At 37.9% G+C, this 17,820-nt stretch overlaps 1 protein-coding gene across 1 annotated transcript; it reads right to left on the minus strand.

Annotated features, from left to right (window-relative positions):
- Nucleotides 1–1,754: 1,754 nt before the first annotated feature.
- LOC146640958 (vitamin D3 hydroxylase-associated protein-like) lies at nucleotides 1,755–16,324 on the minus strand. Its single transcript, XM_085399253.1, has 16 exons — nucleotides 16,287–16,324; nucleotides 15,063–15,300; nucleotides 14,609–14,722; nucleotides 8,872–9,012; nucleotides 8,595–8,728; nucleotides 8,237–8,443; nucleotides 8,099–8,139; nucleotides 7,849–7,973; nucleotides 7,494–7,619; nucleotides 7,306–7,403; nucleotides 6,972–7,071; nucleotides 6,850–6,893; nucleotides 6,705–6,744; nucleotides 6,521–6,629; nucleotides 6,189–6,334; nucleotides 1,755–2,022 (listed from the first exon to the last, which is right to left on the minus strand). Exons 1-16 carry the CDS (start codon nucleotides 16,319–16,321, stop codon nucleotides 1,900–1,902), a joined length of 1,821 nt encoding a protein of 606 aa, XP_085255379.1. The 5' UTR covers nucleotides 16,322–16,324; the 3' UTR covers nucleotides 1,755–1,899.
- Nucleotides 16,325–17,820: the final 1,496 nt, after the last annotated feature.

Raw genomic sequence — 17,820 nt, forward strand, 5'->3', positions numbered from 1 at the left:
TCTGCGCCTCATCTATCGCCTCCCGAAATACAACAAGAACTTCATAAACGACTTCTCTGATTTTCCAGCTGGGATTATGCCCAACTATGATCATGTTCTTTGATCATTTATTTATGATCAAATTAAAAAATATTTTCCCAAAAGTTTACATAATGAATGAAATACGACACAAAAGCAAATGTACTATGTACTAACTCATATCACCATCAATGAAAATAAGTTGGGGGTTTCTTATTATTATTTTACAATAATTTCAGTTCAAAGTAATTCAGTGAGTGCTGTCAGGGAACATGTTAACTATCAGAAAGGAGCAGTTAACAGGAAATTAGCCCACTTTAAAGTCCAGAAAGAGTAATTTATCATTTTTATAATATAATTCCATCCAAAATACTTTGAAACATATGCTGTTGGGTAAATATCATGGTATGCTAACTATATTTAAAAAATAAACTGGGTTGCACCAGCTACCTTGACCTCAAAACTTTTTTCTGAAGATTAGTATCTATAAGTTGCTGCACATTCAGGACATAGATGTTGCAACACAGATTGCTCATTGCCATTCATTAACTAAAATACACACACACACACACACACACACACACACTTTCTGTTTTATATGCTAGTGAGCTTATTTTTTAAACATTAGCTGTGAAGCAATTTAAACACACATGACTTTAGCCTGTACAAATACAACTGACTTGACTTTAGTAAAATACATAAAACGAATGTTACAGACAGCTTAGAGCAAAGAGATATAGGTGTGTTTTGTGCAGATTATTTTCGATACCTATCGTTTAATGTTAATTTTCAACATTTTTAAACTTGTGCTAGCACCGTCTCTTTGCCTAATATTGACATGCTTCCAGTTTTCAGGCTTTTAGTGCCTTTTCATGCTTTATTACATGAAATGGATGGTGTTAGGGAGAAATATTTTCATGTATGTTTTTTTTTTTTTTTTTTTTTTGTCTGTCCTGTTTGGCTCTTTTGCCATCAGAATTGTTGTCTAAAGGCAAAGAAAGATGCCCAACGGATTTACTTTACCAAATTGACCATTTTGCAGGGATAAAGGAAAGTGGAATCAGCCATTCCACAACTTGTTGCCAAAAGATGTAAATAGTTCAGGGCCTGTGTGTGTATATGAACAACACAGTTTCATACAGGAGAAACCTTCTTGGCTCTGGGTGTGATAACAGTGTTCTCTGCAATAAGAAAGAGAGACTTTACTGTGTCGGTTAAAGCTGATATCAGCATGACAATAAAACATCCCTGATAACAACTGAGGTAAGGTGTTTTCTCACACGGGGCACTCTGTCAAGTGAGATCTCTCACTGTAAGCCAATGACTGTTGCCACGTGGAAAGACTATCAGGAGAACAAATCAGAGAGTGCCAAGTCTTAACCACGGCTCTTTCCCTGTGTCATTCTTTCAACCAATCAGACAGATGCACATTCTCATGTAAATCTTTCTATAACTGCTAAGATAGTTTACTCTTTTGGAAGTTGACTGCTTGCAGACTGTAGTTTTCTGAACAGAAGAGATCCATGTATGTGCTGATTTTTGATCATCCAATGCTTTAATAAATACACCAAAAGATGAAGCGTTTTGACTGCAGGTTCCTAAAAGTGGATAAATGATCATGATAACAATGGTGATAGCAAGACAATATAAAAGACTTTAAAATATAAGAACAAAAAAACAAATGCATAATTTTGCCAGTTAATTTTTATTTAACCTTTAGCAAACAGCCAAAAAAACCCAGAAAGTGCCCAGATTAAGCTTGTAGTGCAGAGAATATTCCATTTATGACACCATTAGCTCATTATTACAGGAAATACTCAAGTTAACATGTTTCCTCTGAAGTCTGCAGCCTCTCCTGTGAGACTGACAAAGAAAGCAGCTTTACTTCTTGCTTTCTTTGACCAGTTGTTCCACTTCCTTCATGAAGTGCAGGCAGAGCTCATCCTGCCACGGCAGAGCAACACACTGAACCGCCACAGGTAGACCCTCGCCACCAGTCACTGCCTGAACACAAAAACACACTCCTGTCACTCAATGCTCAGCAGCTGAACGCACCACAGTCTCCTTCATCCACCTACTGTAATAAAAAGAAACTCTATAAATATTGGAGCCGCAATAGACTGATCTGGTTCAGTTCTTGGTTCTGTGTAAAGTCATGTTAAGTACATAGAATTGAAGTGAATGTCCAGAGTAATACATCACATTTTTAAATAACATTCCACAGAAAAAAAATTGCATTTCTTAATTTAGTTATTACAAGATAAAACTGATACTAAGGGAAAAATTAGATTCAAGCAAGTAATGTTTATTATTACTTCAACATGCACAGATGAGTAATAGGGAACATCAAACGATGAGCTCTACATAGCCCGAGACAGATGTGCTACAGCAGCTGATTGAAACCACATTAAAGTACACTGACGCACATTCACAAGTATACAAAAAATAAATGTATCTGTATTTTAGACTTTACATCAGGGGCTCCTGACTTGTTGTTGCTGCATGAAAAGCTAGCCTGACACTGAGTCTATGACACCAGATTTACTAAACAGGGCAAAAGAGCACAATCCCCAAATAGTGCGGATAGGCGTTTAGCTAGAAAAAAAAAAGGTTTTGCAGAGTTCACGTGAAAGTTATGTACAGGTCCGTCTCAAAAAATTTGCATATTGTGATATTCATATATGTCATATTTGATCCGACCAATAACAAAAAAGTGTTTTTAATACAAAAAAGTCTACCTTCAAATAATTATGTTCAGTTATGCACTCAATACTTGGTCGGGAATCCTTTTGCATAGATGACTGCTTCAATGCGGCGTGGCATGAGGCAATCAGCCTGTGACACTGTTGAGGTGTTATGGAGGCTCAGGATGCTTCGATAGCGGCCTTAAGCTCATCCAGAGTGTTGGCTCTTGCGTCTCTCAACTTTCTCTTCACAATATCCCACAGATTCTCTATGGGGTTCAGGTCAGGAGAGAGAGTTGGCAGGCCAATTGAGCACAGTAATACCATAGTCAGTAAACCATTTACCAGTGGTTTTGGCACTGTGAGCAGGTGCCAGGTTGTGCTGAAAAATGAAAAAACTTCAGGCATTTCCCTCGCCCCAGTCTTCCTCCAGACTCTGGCACCTTGCTTTCCGAATGACATGCAAAAGTTGCTTTCATCCAAAAAAAACCAAAACAAAACAAAACAAAAAAAACAAAAAAACAAAAAACAGTACTTTGGACCACTGAGCAACAGTCCAGTGCTGCTTCTCTGTAGCCCAGGTCAGGCACTTCTGACGCTGTTTCTGGTTCAAAAGTGGCTTGACCTGGAGAATGCGGCACCTGTAGCCCATTTCCTGCACACGCCTGTACACGGTGGCTCTGGATGTTTCTACTCCAGACTCAGTCCACTGCTTCCGCAGGTCCCCCAAGGTCTGGAATTGGTCCTTCTCCACAATCTTCCTCACCTCTTCTCGTTGTGTAGCGTTTTCTGCCACACTTTTTCCTTCCCACAGACTTCCCACTGAGGTGCCTCGATACAGCACTCTGGGAACAGCCTATTCGTTCAGGAATTTCTTTCTGTGTCTTACCCTCTTGCTTGAGGGAATGATGTCCAGAATGATGGCCTTCTGGACAGCAGTCAGGTCGGCAGTCTTACCCATGATTGTGGTTTTGAGTAATGAACCAGGCTGGGAGTTTTTAAAAGCCTCAGGAATCTTTTGCAGGTGTTTAGAGTTAATTCAGATGATTAGGTTAATAGCTCATTTAGAGAACCTTTTCATGATATGCTAATTTTTTGAGATAGGAATTTTGGGTTTTCATGAGCTGTATGCCAAAATCATCAATATAAAAACAAAAGGCTTGAACTACTTCAGTTGTGTGTAATGAATCTAAAATATATGAAAGTCTAATGTTTATCAGTACATTACAGAAAATAATGAACTTTATCACAATATGCTAATTTTTTGAGTAGGACCTGTATGTGTACGCGTGTACATCTGTGATCTCACGTATTGTCAAAGTGCATGCAGCTGAATATGTGTAGATCCACCAGTAATAAGTAATGGTGTTTGAGCACAGCTGATGTGCTGAAAACCGTGTGCTGTTTACAATCCTGGAATTATAACTGTTTCAAAATGTATTTGTTAAATTTTATCAACATAAATACATTGTTTAGTATGATGTCCATCAAAGGTCTGATTCTTCTGAGGATCAGTGCTGTCCTCCTCCCTGTCTCTCCATTTTTTGGCCGTTTCTCTTTGAACCCTATTGCACAGGCTGTGAAACTGAAGACCTGAAAGCAGTTTTGTTGCCGCTGGCATTGTGTGACTCGTTTAGCTTGAAGGTTACAAGTCACCTCTGACTTCATTGAATAAATTTAGCATTGAGTGCAATTTTCCCTCAATTTTTCACGTGTCTGAGTGAACACGCAAACTCCTTGAGCGGTCCCTTGGACCACTGTGAGCAACAGCAGACGTGTGCACTGTGGTCACACCAGCATCGAATCCATCCAAGTTACATGGTTTATTAAAATAATCCAATTACAACGTTTACATTTATGTTAGACTACTTTTAATTAAGTGCTTTAGCCCACTTACAATGACAATGTTAAAAAAAAAAAAATCTAATCATTGACCTGTGTAGTATGTTAACACTATTGGAAGTAAAAATAACTTGAACTCCAATTTCAAAAACACAACTTTCTTTTTTTCTTATTTTTTTTTTTTTTTTTTATAAAGCTCTGACTTGTATTATGAGTCTGTGGTCTGTGAGAGAGTCCTGTAACTCTGTCTGCAAAATACAGTAAATAATGACCAATGCTGGGCAATTAATTATATAGTAATAGGGCGATCGTGGCTCAAAGAGTTGGCAGTTCGTCTTGTAATCGGAAGGTTGCTGGTTTGAGCCCCGGCTCGGACAGTCTCGGCCATTGTGTCCTTGGGCAAGACACTTCACCTACCGCCTACTGGTGTTGGCCAGAGGGGCCGACGGCGCAATATGGCAGCCTCGCCTCGGTCAGTCTGCCCCAGGGCAGCTTGTAGCCACAGCTGCCCTGGGGCAGTAAATGTAAACAGGAAGAAAACCAAACATTGCAGATATTTTTATCATAACTCTGGTTTTACGTGGCCGATCAACACAATTTAAAAACTGATATAAAGTCCACACTTTTTCCGTCAATTGCTCCGTCTGTCCTGCTCACATCTCCAATGGTTGTACATGTTGTCATTAACATGGCTTCACTCCACATCAGCCGCTTTGCCAGCTAAAAGACCGGTGTCGCACATAAGGACGCTGCCATAGCCTGTCAACCACGTTGATTAGCTGCGTATATACGAATATGAATCGCATCATTGGCTGGACTACGGGATAAGGTGGCATCGTTCTAATCCCATACGGGAGCAGCCAGTCACTCACTGACTAACACTGCAAAACAGAATTGTTAAAGTATTCATTTTAATTTCAATTCAGGTTAGAATTATTTTGTGCGCAACGCAGATTTTCTGTGCGCAGAGATCGTGCCAGCAGTGCGCAATTGAGCACGTGCGCAGCTTAGAGGGAACATTAATTGAGTGGTTTGGTAGTCAGTTCCTTGGAATGGTTAGTCTGATTGCCTATCGATCTTGCTTATCGGTTGCAGTTGCACATGAGATACAATCAGTTGATTTCAATTCATATGCCGCAGGGCGAAAATAGTGACACAGTCAGTTTAAATTGCAGAAAAGAACGAGCGTTAAGGTACAGTGAAAACCTCCAGAACAGAAACAACTGCAACAGTTTTTAATCTACTGCACAATATTTTGAAGGCATTTATCTGCTATAAAAAGACAGGCCAGGAAAATCTGATTCACATTCTCTGTATTTTATCCTCAGTTACTTTGACACAAAGGCATCTGCTGTGATGCTTTTTTTTTATACAAATATAACAATAGGGATATGTACTGATGAATGATCAGAATTATAATATTTCTGGAGATCTGAGTTAAAACTGAATCGACTGGAGTCAAAATCAATACGCAGCACTAATTTTATGGAGAAATACGAATATAATGTAATGAGTTGTGTAACAAATTGGCTTCACCTGGGAATAATTAAGTAATGTACTGGATGGCCTGGCCTGACACAACGTGTTAGTAAATCTGGCTCTATGTTCTCACTCAGTCTTATCTCACTGGTACATGTTGCCTACCTCTTTGAAGAGTTTGTCCCACATGTCCTGATAACAGCCCTTATAGTGCTTGAGTTCCTCCTCATCCTTTTTGGTCACTGTGGAAACAGTGACTACACCCGCAGGAAAGTTAAGGAGATTGTAGAGCAACATGTAGCTGGCAGCAGCTGAAGGTGTAGAAAACAAAAATAAAGAAACATAAACACGATTCTTAGCCTTTACAAATGTTGTTGAATGTTGATGTTTAAAGTGTTCACATTTTAAACATCTTTAAAGTCCTTAGATTACAGTATTTTAAAAACAAAGTGATAAATACAGAAACTAAGTTGTCTGTCATACTGAGTGAATCATACTTGAAAGTTTGCCACAGTATAAGAAGTTGTAGGCTGGTCCAGTCACAGGACACAGCAGCACGTCAATGTTGCAGCTCCTCCAATGTGCTATTGTCTCTTGAATGTAGTCCTAAAGAAAACACAGGGAATCTCAATTTCACCTTCAGACTTTCATACGTGACCATGCATCATCAGCTGACAGTACCTCAACAGCAGCATGTTGCTTCCACAGCTCTGGAACAGATCTAAAAATGAAGCAGAATGTTTGGATATAATTCCTAGCACATGGAAATGTAACAAAGAAACTGAGATTCAAGCACAAATGAACAATAGCAAGGATACTTTCTCACCCAACTCCACAAAGAGCATCAAAGTTGGCAGAAACACGAGGAAACTGCCAAAAAAAATCAGCATCATTATAAATGTTTTATCAGACTGAACTGTGAAGTTAACTGTTAAACCAAGGACTCACCACGGGTTTGAGCAAGAATGAAATGGTTTTCTTCAACCACTTGGGAAAGCCGTAAGGAAAAACCTGAGGCTCCAGACAAGGGTCCACAGGTCCCCCTTCCCTAAAATGAAAGAGATCATTGGCACAGGAGAAAACAGTCTGTTCAGAGACACTGAACTGAGAATTACTGTAATGGTTTCAAAAAGAACCACAACCCCATGTTGCTCGTAAAGACAATGGCAGCATGGTGATGTTTAGTGGTTAGAACTAAAAAGAAACAAAATCTCTAAATGTTAGATGATTTAAGTTTAGAAAACAAATGGTACTAACTGACTTATTAAATGGAACAACTTACAGTTTTTGTAGCAGGGTGGTAGCTCCATCTGCTAAAAAACCCTTTATCAATAGTTCAGGGAAAATTTGATCCATCTTCAGTGGACAGTAAGGGACGAGCTAAAGACACAAATATCAACACTAAGGACCTATGACTCATATCACATACGTGGCTTGACAGTGATCATAGTGTGTGTGGTGACGTCTTACTGTGTGCCCTGCTTGCTCTAGCAGAGCTTTGACCTCTCTGACACCTCGGGCCATGCTTGGAGATGGATGCGTGTAGCCATCGCTTTCCAAATAACCGATCCTTAGAGGTCTGGAGCTTCTGTATATCTAAGGGTCAATCTTTTTTACTTCCTCAGTCAATTAAACATAATCAGTTTGCAAAGGTTAAGATTACAGCCTGTAAAGTTAGTTCTGTATCTCAGGACATTAATAACAGGTGAGGTAAGAGTAATATAAAGTGAAGCGTTAGGACAACCATGTATCCGCTTAATTTGTAGTTTTTAACCAAAAGAATAATCATTAACAGATTATATGAACCTCACAGTACAGGACACACCTCCATGTTAAAAGGTAATGGTGGAACAGTGGGGTCCAAAGAAAACATGTGGTCACAAAGAAGTGCCTGCATGCACAGAGCCAGGCTGTCCACATCTCTTGCCATGGGTCCAGGAGATGACGGCACTAGTTTCATACGAAATATAAAGCAGTGACTCAAATATTTGAGACAGTTTGTGTCTGTGAAATATTGCTATACAGTGGTTATGTAACTACATTTACTTTATATGTAAAGTACATATGTTTCTTACCCGACTTTTGCCCTCGATAAATTGGACGAAGGCCCTGTAAACTAATCATTACACAAAAGTGTTAACAAAGACAAGAGTTTAACTCAGTGTAACTCAATGTGTAATAAATTTCCAGGAAACTGACTGAATGAGACCCACCTGAGCCGACCTGCAGTTGGCTTGAAACCACAGATTCCACAGAAGGATGCAGGAATACGGATACTGCCACCTATATCAGTGCCTATACCAAGCAGGGAGCCCCCTCCCCCGATGAGAGCCCCCTCCCCACCAGATGAACCTCCAGAGGTCTTCTGGGGGTTATGAGGGTTCACAGTCTGCCCGTAGATAGGATTACTGCAGTCATAGCTGTCAACAGACAGTTAATGAGTCTTTGCATATTATTTTCATTCATATTTTCATTATTTGCACATTTGGAATGGACAAAGGCAACTTAACACATGCACTCAGTTTTAAATGTGCTGTAGATTTTTATGTGAGTAACTGATAAAAGATGTACTTTAAAAGAGCTTGAGGCAAGTTGGTTCTCACAAAGGGAATAGCTCCTTGTTTCTTCAGGACTTGAACGAGCACACTGTCCTTTTCAGCGGGCTGGTCCAGGTTAATGACCACACCACAAGAACAGTCATGATTCTAGTGTTGGAAAAAACAAAGATGATAATGTTACATCAAATACCTGAGCTATGATGCTCGAGAATACTGTACCATACTTATAAATACTGATGGGAAATACTTTAACTGTAACTGAAATTTGCATTGCATAACCTTTGTAATACCTTAAATGTAATATTTTCTTTGATGCTAACTGGAACTCCGTACAAGAGACCATCCTTGTTGGAGCCAACAGTTGTCAGCTGGTCCAAACTCTCCAGCAAAATTTCAGTGCAGCAGTTCAGCTTTTTGTTTACAGCCAGAGTCTGTTGAAAGGAAACAAGCACAGACAGTTTGAGATTAACTTATTCACCTAAAGGGATTTTAATCTTTGTAAAATATTAAACTCTTGTTGGAAACACAAACATTACTTGACACATCAGTCTGTGTTGCTTATATGAATATTATTATCCAGTGTGTCTAAACTTTAACTGTAACTAGAAAAATTTGCATTTCCTGCGAAAATGCTGTGTGGATGCCTTAACGCTGAAGATGTCTGCTGAAAAAAGCTGAAAAGGTTGAAAAAAAAAAAAAAAAAAAAAACATTGCCCTGAGCAGGATTCGAACCTGGCCCTTCTGGTCTAAAGGCGGCAATTCACCTCACTGCACCAAACTCATTCACACAAAGAAGAGGTGGAGAGAGTGACAATTGTGGTGAAATTAGCAGAAGCTGCTTAGAATTGTGCTGATAAGAGGTGAAAAAGCTAAACATTTGGCAGAAAAGAGGTGAATCAGAAGAATTTCTGCTGAAAAGAGGCAAAGAAGCAAAAAGATGAGCTGAAAAGAGGTGTAGAAGCAGAAGTACTTGCTGAAGATGGCTGTATGTGTAATGACACACTGGAGAGCAGTGACACACAAGAAAGCAGAGCGCATGCAAGCAGGGAACATGTGTAGCAACTGTCACAGGTAGGATTCAAACCTCTGCCACCGGGTCTCACGGCAGATGCCCTACCCTCTGAGCCAAATGAGTTCTGGTCACAAGCAAAGATATGATGAGAGGGACAATGTGCACTGTGGAGCATAAGCTCAAATTAGCAGAAAAGAGGTGAAGAGGAAGAACTTTGTTGTGAAATGAGGTAAAGAAACTGAAATTTGTGCTTAAAACAAGTGAAAAAGCTGAACTCTGAAATCCTGCTAAAACAGCAGAAGAGGCTGACATTTTTCAGCTACTCATTGAGCCAAACTGGTTCTCACGTAACTGAAAAAAGGTGGAAAAGCTTACAATTCTAATGAAAACAGCAGAAGAGGCTGAGATTTGTGCTGATAAGAGGTGAAAATGCTGAACCAATCAGAGGTACTGCTTCTGTCTGCTTCATCAGGCTGTGTACTTGTATGTATTTCTGCCATAGACTGTTAACAAGAATGTGAGGTCCATATTAGAAAAGCTGCTAAAATCATAAAACTTTGCAGAATTGTAATAAATTATCAATATGAATTACCGGTCTGTGATAGTGTATAAATTTGTACTCAAAAACTAGGTGGGATAGAAGCATAATTCTTGCACTGGGTGAATCAGCGGACTTTGGTGTACTTTGACTACGATTTACATAGCTCTTTGTATCTCCGTCGCGGAGACATGACGAGAGAAGAAATAGCTTAATTTTCGGAGTTTGAAAAATGAGAGGAGGACAGATTTCCACCCCTCAAACATGTTTTTGCAGAAACACTGTAATTTCGCTTAAATAGTATGAAATAGCAGTAATACTATGATTTGGCAGAAATACTACTTTTTAGCACAAATACTATTGTACAGAATGGTGTACGTCAGTTTAATGCTGGGTGGTGCTGCAATAGTAACTATCCTCGGTCAGAAGGAGAGGCTGACATCCAGGGATTAGATTACCACAGGTGGAGTTTATTGGCGGTCAGATGGATGGTACAGGGAGGCATGGCATACAGTAGGAGGATGTGGAGAGGTGATATGGTGTGGTTTCTATGATTAAGAACACTGGCAACAAATTCCTCCACTACAAATCAGTCTGATACCACTTCTTACAGGGTTCACGTTTACTAAGGCACTACCCAAAAGGCGCCACAAGAGGGCACTCCAACACAAGAGATGACCTATTTACACTGTAAACACCCCCTACTTAGCCACTACATACTACAGTGATATTACAGTATACAAATTCACACAAATACTATGATTTGGCAGAAATACTATGACTTAGTAGTAATACTATAACATAACAGTTCAATGTTCTTGCACAAATGCCACAATATGGCAGAAATACTATGTTTTAGCATAAATACTGTGATTTGGTATAAATACTACGATTTGGCACACATACTATATTCCGCAGATACACTATAACATAACAGATATTCTACGACTTAGTAGTAATACTATAACATAACAGAATTATTAATTGGGCACAAATACCACAATTTGGCAAAAATACTATGATTGGGTACAAATACTATGATTTGGCAATAATACTGCATTTTAACACAACTACTGAGATTTGATTGAAATACTATGATTTTGAAGAAATACTATTACTCCATACAAATACGATGCTTTGGGACAAATACTATGTTTGGGTTCCAATACTATGATGTGCAACAAATACTATGATTTGGCACAAGTACTATGATTTAGTACAAATACTATGATTTGGCAGAAATACTATGCCTTAGTAGTAATACTATAACATAAGAGATATACTATGGTTTTGCAGACAAACCAAGTTTTCTGCACAAATACCATGATTTGGAACAAATGCTATGATTTAGCAGAAATACTAAGATTGGGTACAAATACTATGATTTGGCAATAATACTGCGTTTTAACAACAACTACTGAGATTTGATTGAAATACTATGACTCCATACAAATACGATGCTTTGGCACAAATACTATGATTTGGCAGAAATACTATGACTTAGTAGTAATACTATAACATAACAGATTTCCTAAAAAAAAAACTATGAAATTGCAGTAATTCTATGACTTGGCAGAGATACTACGTTTTAGTACAAATACTATAACAACGCAGAAATACTATGACTTAGTAGTAATACTATAACATAACAGTTCAATGTTCTTGCACAAATGCCACAATATGGCAGAAATACTATGTTTTAGCACAAATACTGTGATTTGGTATAAATACTACGATTTGGCACAAATACTATATTCCGCAGATACACTATAACATAACAGATATTCTACAACTTAGTAGTAATACTATAACATAACAGAATTATTAATTGGGCACAAATACCACAATTTGGCAAAAATACTATGATTTGGCACAAATACAATGACATGGCAAAAATACTATGATTGGGTACAAATACTAGGATTTGGAAATAATACTGCATTTTAACACAACTACTGAGATTTGATTGAAATACTATGATTTTGAAGAAATACTATTACTCCATACAAATACGATGCTTTGGGACAAATACTATGTTTTGGTTCCAATACTATGATGTGCAACAAATACTATGATTTGGCACAAGTACTATGATTTAGTACAAATACTATGATTTGGCAGAAATACTATGCCTTAGTAGTAATACTATAACATAAGGGATATACTATGGTTTTGCAGACATACTATGTTTTTGCACAAATACCATGATTTGGCACAAATGCTATGATTTAGCAGAAATACTATGAATGGGTACAAATACTATGATTTTGCAATAATACTGCGTTTTAACAACAACTACTGAGATTTGATTGAAATACTATGATTTAGAAGAAATACTATGACTCCATACAAATACGATGCTTTGGCACAAATACTATGATTTGGCACAAGTACTATCATTTAGTACAAATAATGTGATTGGGCAGAAGTACTATGTTTCAGTACAAATACTATGATTTGGCAGGAATACTCTGATTTAGCAGAAATACTATGTTTTAACATAAATACTATCTTTTGGCAGAAATTCCTGCTAAAAAGGACTATTTCTGCTTTTTAGCAGAAATACTGTAATTTGGCATAAATACTATAATTTGGTATAAATACTGTGATTTGGCACATATAATATATTCAGCACATATACTATAACATAACAGAAATATTATGATTTGGCCCCAAAACCATGATTTTGCACAAATACCATGATTTGGCAAATATACTATGATTTTTCAAAAAATACTATGATTTAGCAGAAGTACTAAGATGTAGTAGAAGTACTTTGCTTTAGCAGAAATACTATGATTGAGGAGTAATACCTAAACATAGGAGAAATATTGATACACAGACACACATACACAGACAGTAAAGGGAACAGGAGCTGTTGAGAGTCTGGGCTTGGTATATGTAGGTCAGTTAAATTAGCTGCACCTGCTGTAGTCAGCCCTTACACACGCAGACACAGAGAGAGGTGTGAGTTTTCTTCAGTGTATTTCTGACATTCAGGATTCCCCTCGAACAAATGGCCATAATTTCCTAACCGTAGAGGCTAGAACGGTCATTCAGACATTGTTTTGTTCAGAAGAGATGGGGGAATCTTCAGGTCTTCATAATTCAGAGATAAAATATAAATTATTAAAGATATATGACTTGTAATACACTGTAACTGAGTAGAGGCGAAGCAAAAACTGCCTTGACTTGCTGTCAAACAACCTTTGGTAACTCTAAATCTATATGGAGCATCAAAATCATTCTTTCACCGTAAGAAACAGCAGGCTTTGGTGAACAGTCATGGAAATTTTCAGGGCTCTGTGGAAATCCATCAAAAAGATATGATGAGAGAAAAAAGTGACTCATTTCCAGAATTTGAAATCTGATGAAATCTGAGCGAGGGACAAATTTCCTACCCTCAAACAAGTCTAACTCATCTCAGAACGGTAATAGGTGAGAAAATAATTCTTGAATTGTGAGCATCAGGAGTGTCTGAAGATATACCGGGACAAGCCTCATGTCTTAACTTCGCTTCGTTAAGGAGATATGACAATTTGAAAATGCCTCTCATTAGAGAAATCCAGCGGTGATTTTGAACAAACTCTCCATTGAGTTTATATGGAGAGTTTTCTGACTTTGTGTTACTCTGAGGAGATTTGCAAAATAACTATGAGTCCCACAACAATGATAGGGACATTTTCTGAAAGCCAGCAAAAATACCTACGTTTTGGTGTATAATCTGTGGGGCTTGAGTGGAAATTGAGCGAGTAGCAAGAAGTTGTTTGGACATGAAGAGAAAATTCAAACAGTTTCACTGTCCCCTCTGAGTTAATTGCATAGCAACCATAGCAACGCATGTATTTTCTGAAAAATCACAATTTTGCAACTGAAGACTTAAAGAGAGATAAGATGAAAACAGTAGAAGATCTGAAAAAGCTGAATCATACAGGAATAGCCCAATCATTTGAGAACGTTTTAAAGTTTGAATGGAGTTTCTAGGTGAAAGTATGAGGCAGTAGTTAAGTTTCAAAGACAAGAAAGTTTTAGCAGAATTGTGGAAGTTTCCCATTCATTTCAATGGGACAAATTAAAGGAAAAAAGTGTAATATTTTAAAAAGTATAATAGTAATAAACACCAAAAGTCATAGCCGGCATAAGCAGAAAGAGCAGAACAGTTTAGAGTTTGAACGGTGAAAATAGCACAAAAATTGTGGAAGTAGATCCACGGCGAAAAGTGTACGGAAACACCCGGAATAATAAAGAATAAAGAGAAACAGGAACTCAATAGTGTGGATGCCTATTAAGGCATCCACACAATAAGACACAATTCTGTGTAAAAAGAACTAAAAAGCAGTGAGTTATAAGTAGGAGTAATGTCAAAAATAAACAACATTAAGATAAGTCTGACTAATTTAAATGATTACTTGTTTAAAAATGACTTTTGCTGTATTTGATCTATTATGAAAGATTTGTGTCATGCTGGATATTGAACCTTTTCCATGTAAGAGTAAAGCACATCCTCGGGGCGCAGTAAACCTTCGTTCAGCTGCTGTGTCAGCTCAGACAGGGAGAGCGTCAGGATGAAAGCAGAGTCAGTTGTCGGATGCTAGGAGACACAGACCCACACAGAATCATTATGTTATTATTTCTTTTAAAGGCTGCAACAAAGAGACGGAACCACATCCATGTACAGATTCAGGATTCTTCCTTCCACTTTTTTTTTTTTTTTTACAAACTTTCTCAAACACAGCAATGAGTTCACTGCACTTAAACGGTTTGCACAGTCATAACTTTAATTTTCATGCTCAAGCATGGAGACATTGCAAAGTGCCAGTATTTTGGTATTTAATAACTACACCTCTGCCAGGTTAAACTAAAAGCAGATCATTAGCTGAGATTATCGATAAAGAGAAACTAGAAAAATCCCCAAAGCTCTGAACTCTCACCGACTGTTTGTACCGGAGCACCGCCTGCTCTGCGTGCTGCAAGCTCTCATCTCTCCTGTTTCTGGCTCTCTGTATCTTTTCCTCTGCCTGTCGGAGGCTGTTGATCTTTTTCACCCGCACAACCAGGTATCCCACAATGCAGGCAACACCAGTGAGCAGAGCCGCTGTCCAGTTGTCCATCTTCACTCTCTTAATAAACAGTTCAGTGTTCTGCGTGGCTTTCGTCTTTGCCCTGTGGCTGCAAGATGCAAAAATCCAAGCGGACCTAACAGTCAGATGTTTAAACACGACGACAGGCTTGTCTTGTTTTAGGCGTGGCCGTGTTGTGTACCGTAGCTTCCCTAATCTACATGCACAGCAACATGTCCTTTCATTTTAATAATAAGCCACATTCCAAAATGTAAAATCTAATTAGTTCTCAGAATGTAAATAAATTATGCAAAATCTCTGCCTTAAAGAAAAGTACAGCTTACTTAAGATTGCTGAGTTAGAGCAACTTATTCATTGTGAGTACACAGCAGTAAGAATAGCTTGATTTTTCTGAGTGAGAAATACTAAATGTTAACTGACATAAACATTTATTGTTCAGCAAAATTAAAAAATAGTTTGTGGTAACTTACGTTTTAACATTTTGCTTATGTGACCAAGTGGTCGGCGGAGTTATAAAAGAATAATAAAATGACAACGCTACACAGCAAATCCAGCATGTCCAAATTAACACTGTCGGATTTGATTTCAACACTATTAAAGTGTCTATATGGGTCCACACCAGAGAGTGTTAATTTAACTCTTTTTGGAGAGTTTGTACGTTAACTCTGATTTAGTGTTAAACACCAAATCTGTCTGGAGTTGATAATTTAACACTTGGTGTTAAGAGTTTATATATTAACTCTCAAAGAGTATTTTAGTTTAACTACGTAAGAGTTATCTTCTAATTCATTCTAAAAAGCGGGAATTTTACTGTTCTGATCTTCTAGAAATTTCTTTTGGAAATAAACATTTACTAAAAAGATGCAATGGTTGTTGAAAAACATTTATTCTGAACTGTGCACCACAATTTCAAAACATTTTCTGAAAGATGTAACAGTATACATGTTCTCACTTTCATTAGAATTTTGTTTATCAAAAGGTCTGACATGGTAAATGCAAATAACAGCATTCTCATCACTTATTTCTTCAATACAATATGCATGTCCTTCATCACTTTGTGGAACTTCAACGCACTTCTGCTCTCCCCCATATTCCATCTTCACAAGCATATCCTGTGCGGAGATCGAATAAAAATTAGTTGACATTAATTAATGGCACAAATAATCCAGTAAACAATTGCAGCACAGTAAAAAAAAAAAAAAAAGGAATCCTCTTTGAGCCATTACTTGTGTAAAGTATTTTCCCAAAAGACAAGGACACAGGCAACAGGTAATACTGAACTAAATGTAAAACCTCAACCTTTTTCATTTTTACCTAAACCGTGTGCACAAAACTCTGGAGGGATCTATGCTAACGTAGAAACCAGTCAGGACGTCTGCTACTGCTGTTTGCTCGTTTGTTTGTTTTTTATGGGCGATCGTTTTCAGGCTTCAAGCAGCACCATTATACCAACATTTCACATTCTAGACATTGTTTTAGGTGTATTTGACCAAAGATTTGACTGAAAATTCACATGCAAGCTTTTTTTCAAGGCTGTGGTATTTGCCGCAAACAATACCTTTCAGCTAGCTAAAACAGAATATTATGCTATCACCGAGCAACATGGCTAATGCCTTTCACACAGCTTTGTCTCAACTCCAAAGAGCCACAGAAGTAAAAGCTAATAACAATTGAAACAATCTTTGAAAAAATGACTTACCAAGCATGGCAAACAACTCAAATATGTAGAGCAAAATGTTCTGAAACGGCTTCACTTCAGCTTCGATTGGAGCCGTGCTGGGGGCGGAGTCTGTGAATTTACTCTGTTGGTGTCATAGCCCCTCTAGGAGTTCAGAGTTAAGAGGTCAAGAGTTAATGTTTCCATTTTAACACCTCCAGATTTGACAGAGAAACACTCATTTTTAACACTCGATTTTAACTACTATCATTTTACACCTCAGAGTTACATTAAAAGAATGTGACTCTACTTAGAGTAAAATTAACTCTACTTTTGCAAGGAGACTATTAACACCAAAAAATTTAACACTTTTGAATTTGCTGTGTATAGGGGAATTTCACCCCCAGGAAATATATATTTAAGAAAAATAGATAAAAGGAATAAAGAGAGGCCGCACAGATTCAAGGATGCACAACGAGGCAGATTGGCTCCAATATTAAAACTGTTTTATTTATAACAAAAATAAATAAAATATTAGAAAATCAAATGTAGCGTCGTGTTGACAGTGTCCTAAAACTTTAGGACACTGTCAACAACGACGCACCACAAGAAGAAAATCACTACAGCCCACCCGGTGCTGTATAAAAGAAAGTGCGAAAATGACCCACCACCTGAGGTCTCAGGGCCACTGGCACGTCCTCCGTTCACCGAAATAAAACACAGAAATACGTTAAAAGAATAAAAGGACACTGAGCGTCCGGCTCGCTACAGATCATAAAAAACTAAAACCAACTTTAATTAAAGAAATCACGCGCGCGCGCACGCACACAATACTGGAAGGCGTACGCCCCACGAGTCAACTACAACTCCAGCAACAATCCAGAATAAAATAAAATAAAACTAGGCGAACCAGAAAAAGGTAAGCCTACAGTTTCACGACGAGACAAGACA

The sequence above is a fragment of the Rhamphochromis longiceps genome, linkage group LG23 (genome assembly GCF_057381845.1).
Source record: "Rhamphochromis longiceps isolate RC_006_pf linkage group LG23, R_longiceps_female_GT1.1, whole genome shotgun sequence".
Lineage (NCBI taxonomy): Eukaryota > Metazoa > Chordata > Actinopteri > Cichliformes > Cichlidae > Rhamphochromis > Rhamphochromis longiceps.